The following is a 6,140-nucleotide window of genomic DNA, read 5'->3' on the forward strand; positions in this document are numbered from 1 at the left end:
GAGGAAAGTCTTAAGCCTACTCTTAAATGTGGAGATGGTGTCTGCCTCCTGAACCCAAACTGGAACCTGGTTCCACAGGAGAGGAGCTTGATAGCTGAACGCTCTGGCTCCTAGTCTACTTTTGGAGACTCTAGGAACCACAAGTAACCCTGCATTCTGGGAGCGCAGTGCTCTGGTGGGGTAGTAAGGTACTATGAGCTCTTTAAGATAAGATGGTGCCTGACCATTAAGAGCTTTGTAGGTAAGAAGAATGATTTTAAATTCTATTCTGGATTTTACTGGAAGCCAATGCAAAGAAGCTAAGACAGGAGAAATATGATCTCTTTTCCTGGTTCCTGTCAGAACACGTGCTGCAGCATTCTGGATCAGCTGAAGAGTCTTAATGGACTTTTTCGAGCTGCCTGATGATAAAGAATCGCAGCCTAGAAGTAACAAATGCATGGACTAGTTTTTCAGCATAATTTTGAGACAAGATACGCCTCATTTTTGAAATTTTACGTAGGTGAAAAAAGCCGGTCCTTGAAATTTGCTTAATATGAGAGTTAAAGGACATGTCCTGATCAAAGATAACTCCAAGATTCCTCACAGTGGTGCTGGAGGCCAGGGCGATGCCATCCAGGGTAACTAGATATCTTTAGATAATGCGTCACGGAGGTGCTTGGGGCCAAGTACAATAACAGTTTAGTTGTTTAGCTAACTGATTGGTTTCGTCTGGCTTGAACGATAGATATAATTGGGTAGTGTTGGAGAAACACTACTTTAATAAACACTTGTTCAAAAGGGCAACATCCTGTTATTTAGCAGGGGGTAAAAGTCTTTTCAGAAAGAGTTGAATTATTTTGATAGATTGACCTTTTCTTCTGCTTTAAAGAAAACACAGACAACTACTATAATATAATCGACTATAATATTTCCCTTTAACCTTGACCAGAAATATTTATGCCACCATGTTAGAATACTGAACTCACTGGAATAGATGTTTTTACATAACTAATAAACACACATTTTCAGCAACCATTACATACTTTACAAATCATTCTCTCCAGCTTGGTAATTTGTGAGCTCAATAACCTCTTAACCTTGTGACTGTCTTCATGTTTACGTGAGAGTGCACAAATGACACAAGTGAGAGGAACCTCAGACGATGTACACTTAATACGAGATGATTCTAGTTGGAGGAATCCATGAAGCAAATGATCACAATGTCTGATAGAAGCACTGAAGGAGTCACTGTGTGTGTGTGTGTGTCTGTGAAGTCGCCTCTTTCTCCTTTCCCTGCCCTCAGTTCCCTATTGCAATCTCATTAGATTCTGCTTATATCCTGTGTCAAACTCATCATCAAGGTGCACCAACTATAAGCACATCCAGTTTTTGGATGCAGTAAAATCAAACAGGTTTGAAAAATGTTGCTTAGCGTCTCGCAGCTCTCAATGTCAAAACCCAGACGACCTGTGCTGACAAGTCGTGTAGTGTGTAGTCTGCATTAAGCTTGATTTAGTCATTTATGCCCTCAAATTATCAATATGTTGAAATATTAGTCAAACAAATGAAGTCTGTTCTGCATAAAGGTGGGAAATTTATCTCTGTGTGACAAATTGTGGTGATTATTTAAAGTAAAATCACATTTGGTGAAAGGAGTTACTCATGACTGTTATTGCTATTTCTTTTTTGGTTTATGGTTACATGTGTGTATTTGTGTGTGTACCTGTGTGGATGTGTATTTGTGCATGCGTGTGTATTTTTATAAGCTGATCTTTTTTTGCAGGAATACTCACTGCTGTATGAAGAGGCCAGTTTCTTCCAGCTGGCTCCTCTGCAGGCCGAGCTTGAGCGCTGGAGGACTGAACAGGAATACAGGGGAGGGTGTCTGGAGTGTGAGTGTGTCATGATTCACGTGGCTCCAGAGCTTGGTGAGAGGATCAGCATGAGCGCCCACTGGGCCGTGATCGAGGAGGTTTTTCCAGAGGTCAGAAACGTCATGTCCAATTCTTTGAGCACTAGTCGGAACCAGGACTCCACACACATCATTCGCTTCCCACTCAACGGCTACTGCCACCTCAACTCTGTCCAGGTACAAAACACACTCTGGGTTCAAATTTCAAACACAATGTTTGTAAGCGATCAGACAGTAGTGACTAAACTTTTCAGTGGTAGCCAGAGTAGACAAACCAACTCCAACAGAGGCCCAGGTATTAATGAACATCTTAAAGCCAAGAGAAGCTCGGTGCCAAAAAAAGGTAAAAACATAGCTGACATTGTCAGTCTTAATTTAATAACTACTGAGTTTTTGGTCTCAGGACTCGGTCACACCAGCATTTATAAACGCAAAATACCAGACAAAAATAAATTAATTCCAATTAAATCATGTGATCAGTAAATGCATTGAATCAGATATCGCAATCACATTGATGTGAAAATAGAAAATAGGGAACATATTTATATTAGCTGTGTCACACCATCCAATTTGATATACTGTAACCCTGCTCTGCCATCGTATGGGGGTATTACTGTACCAATATTCTTTGCAAATGTGTATGAAGAGTTGTGTATCTCAGTCCATATGTGTGCTAACATGCATAACATATTACATGTGTAAAATAATCTGATAATATGTATGTAAAAAACCTGTAAAAATACAGTACCCTGGGAGGAAATTTTGAGGAGCCACATGAGAGCAAGCTTGGGGGATATCAGTCCGTCGCTCTTGAAAGCCAGGATGGAGAACCTGGAACCTTGTGCCTTCAAAGTAGACAAGCCCAGCAGATGAATCTGAAGGTGATGTGGGCTGGATGCATCCCACTTAGTCCTGATGGTGAAAACCTAAAACAGTCAGAGAAAACATGGCCACCATAGTCTGAAGGTAGATTACCTTCACTGCTGTCAAGCGAGCGTTGCTAGCTAGTTCCAAACCAGGTGGCAAATGTATTCAAATGTGACGCAGACTAAGTGACACTAGCCTAGCAATTAGCAGAAGTGTGCGGTGTGTTGTCAATGAGACAGAGAAATGCAGGAAATTCTTCACAAATGTGCTGGTTATTCTCCTTGTGGTACTGGTACAACAGCTAGCTAGCCACCGCTGCTTCCCTCCCAGTGTCGCACAAAGTGGAGGGAGCGAGCAGGCAGAAATATGTAGGTAAAGATAAACTACAACAATACATGCTTAGACAGACAGTTCAGCAACATCAGATGGTGACCTGGGCTGTGTCCAAAAAGTCAAATAATTTCCTTTCCTAACCTCCTTTCCTTGACCTTGATGGAAAACGTCATGAGGTCAAGGACTTAGGAAAAGAGGACCCGCAGGTCTAAGAGAATCCGACTGCTCTTTTCGTGGCGTAATTATGCGACGGCGGATGAAACTACAATGTTCTGAAGATGGACTATAAAAAGCGCATCTCTGACACTGCGCCTGTTTTAATGCAGGCCATCTAAAGGTGGACAACATCGTGGAATATATTAGTACTTCATATTCAAAATAGTAAAAAGGCCTAGGCTATAGGGTAGCCTACCAGTCACTAAATAATGGACAGGGTTGTCACATTGAGAATGCTTGCTCACACTCACCCTCCTGCCCACCCATATTTATCAACATGAATCCCAATTATTATTATTGTTGTTTGTGTATTACAATGTTTCCCACAGAATGACAGTGTAACTGTAGAGAGAGAGAGAGAGAGAGTGAGAGAGAGAGAGAGAGAGAGAGACCGAGCAAGAGGAGATGCTGAGCTAATACTGTATATGCGCTTTTAGAGAGTAAGAAAATGCGGTTAGCGTTGAAAATGTGGCAGGCCACCACAAATAAATCAATGTGTGGGAAACACTGAAATACTGTAATACATTACATTTACTGTAGAGGTCATCCAGCTTGATCATTGCCTTTATGAAGGCCAGGGTGTCGGCATCTGTGATTGAAGTAAAATCAATTTATGATATTGCTGAAGGCTGAAAATACATAACGTGAGGCTACACGCTGCAACATTATCCTCACTTTGATCATATTACAAGACTAGTAACACAGCTCCCATGGGTCTCAGTTATTGTTGACAGTCCAAGACATGCATATTAGGGGGTTATGGCATGAGAGAGAAAAGGCTTAAAAGTCAGTGGTAACTTACATGGTCATCAACATCCTTTATCTGTCGTGGTCGGTGATTTCTTTATTTTTATTGTTGTAGAAAATACTTAGCATATTTAAACAATCCAAAACATAAAATGGTGTTGAAACAGCATCGGATTACAGCAAAGCCAAAAGAAAGAAGGAAATTGTGAGGCATATTCAAGTATCATAATGTGCTTCTGTATTGCAAGGATTTTGTTAAATATAAATTGATGGATTTTATCCTTTGAGTTTGAGAATGTGTGTCGCTTTAAATGTTACCGCCGTAAGGAATTGTGGGAATCTAGAAAATACAATGAAAGACAGTTAACACACCCAAACACAGAAAACACAACCAGATACACACATCACAAACTAATACACAACCACACACAGAAACAAGCAAGTACAGGCTAGAAATAAATTTAGGTTATCTGGAATCATGTTGAAAATAAAATCATGCTGTTTCTCACCTACTCAAAGTGGCATATTCATTTATTTTCACAAGACATATATTCTTCTCTAACTATTCTTCTTGTTTTATGTGGTAGGAGATGAGGGGCAATTGTTTTTTTGTTTGTGTATAGCCCTTAAAGGTGGATATGCTTACATGCTGAACTTGTTTATTCTAATGTACTCTAGTATTTTGTTGATTTTAATAAAACAATTATACAGACGATAGAAGTTGTACTTAAATTTGCAAAACATTGCCTCTAGCAGACTTGACTTAACTGCAGCCTGTAAAGGCACCATTAGACAGTGCAACAACAATCGTGTAAGTTTATTGCATGTCACACAGACAGCGAGATGGTGTAATAAATGTCAGATTGAGCGATGAATGCATGTTGAATTGTAGCTCTATGATGTGAAGAAAAGTATTTGAGAGCAGAGCCTTAAGATGGCTCTTACAAAATGTCCCACTGGCCAGTTTATTAACTTGATTGTATATTCTGATTAGCTGAATTCTGATTTTATATTTATATTTTATTTATTTTTTAAGTTCTACTGATGACAAAATTTGTGCAGCTATTGTTTTGCTTTACTTGACTTCAGCCCTCCCCTGGAGAAAATGTGTAAACGTATTCCTCAAAGGCTCCATCTCAAATCTCATCCTTGTGTTGCTTTTGTTTCGTTTGTGTGTGACTGCAGGTGTTGGAGCGGTTACAGCAGAGAGGGTTCTGGATCACAGGTTCATGTGGCGGTGGAGTGGACTCTTCCCAGTTTAGTGAATACATTTTACGGAGGGAGGGCCGAGGCAGCAGACACCCCCCGACCCTCATCCGAATCAAACAGGAACTCATGGACTGAACACAGAGTAAATCATGGATGTTCCCCTTTGTGCACACATATCAGCAACTGTTATTTCTCAAACCGAGAACAGCTTCACTTCAGCATGAAAGGAGTCAACAAAACCAGATAGAATACACATGATATCTTAAGCTGCAGAGAAAATCCACTACATAGGTGACTGACATGTCAGTGTATCTTTTACTTTACTTAACAGTTGCCAGATTCATTTCAGACAGTAGTATCATTACAGTAAAAAATGAATCCATCATTGCAGGGATTTGCAGGGGATCATGGGAATGTGATCCCAATTTTGAGGTACACTAGCCTTAGCATTTCTATTAATATGAAATGGAAGCTAGTACTTGCAGTTAGGATGTGCATTATAGATAAAATGTTTTATTATGGGACAATTGTAATGTTATTTATTGCGATAATGTATATTTCTTGAAAATTCAATTGAGAAACCATTGCTAGATAACGTAACCACATGCTAATGTATGGTTTTATTTAATCCACTGAATTAAATACTGAAAAATCCAGGTACTTCATCACATTGATGCAAAGATTGTGTAAATCGATACTGCCAGAACAGTCCTGCTCAGTGATTTCCAACATGGCCCACATTGGCCTACCACCACCAGAGATATATAAAGGAGAGCGACTGCAGTAAACAGTATGCCAAAAACTTTAACAGCTGACATATTTCCATTGTTTAATGGTATATATACTTGCCAAACCCTACCATTAGTCATCTTAC

General features: G+C 39.8%; 1 protein-coding gene across 1 annotated transcript; it reads left to right on the forward strand.

Moving 5' to 3' along the window:
• Nucleotides 1–1,748: 1,748 nt before the first annotated feature.
• LOC123964236 (BTB/POZ domain-containing protein KCTD1-like) lies at nt 1,749–5,798 on the forward strand (the record flags this gene model as incomplete). Its single annotated transcript, XM_046041320.1, has 2 exons — nt 1,749–2,071; nt 5,243–5,798. Coding segments are annotated over 2 exons (482 nt in total), but the record flags the coding sequence as incomplete, so codon positions are not given.
• Nucleotides 5,799–6,140: the final 342 nt, after the last annotated feature.

The sequence above is a fragment of the Micropterus dolomieu genome, unplaced genomic scaffold (assembly GCF_021292245.1).
Source record: "Micropterus dolomieu isolate WLL.071019.BEF.003 ecotype Adirondacks unplaced genomic scaffold, ASM2129224v1 contig_1296, whole genome shotgun sequence".
NCBI lineage: Eukaryota > Metazoa > Chordata > Actinopteri > Centrarchiformes > Centrarchidae > Micropterus > Micropterus dolomieu.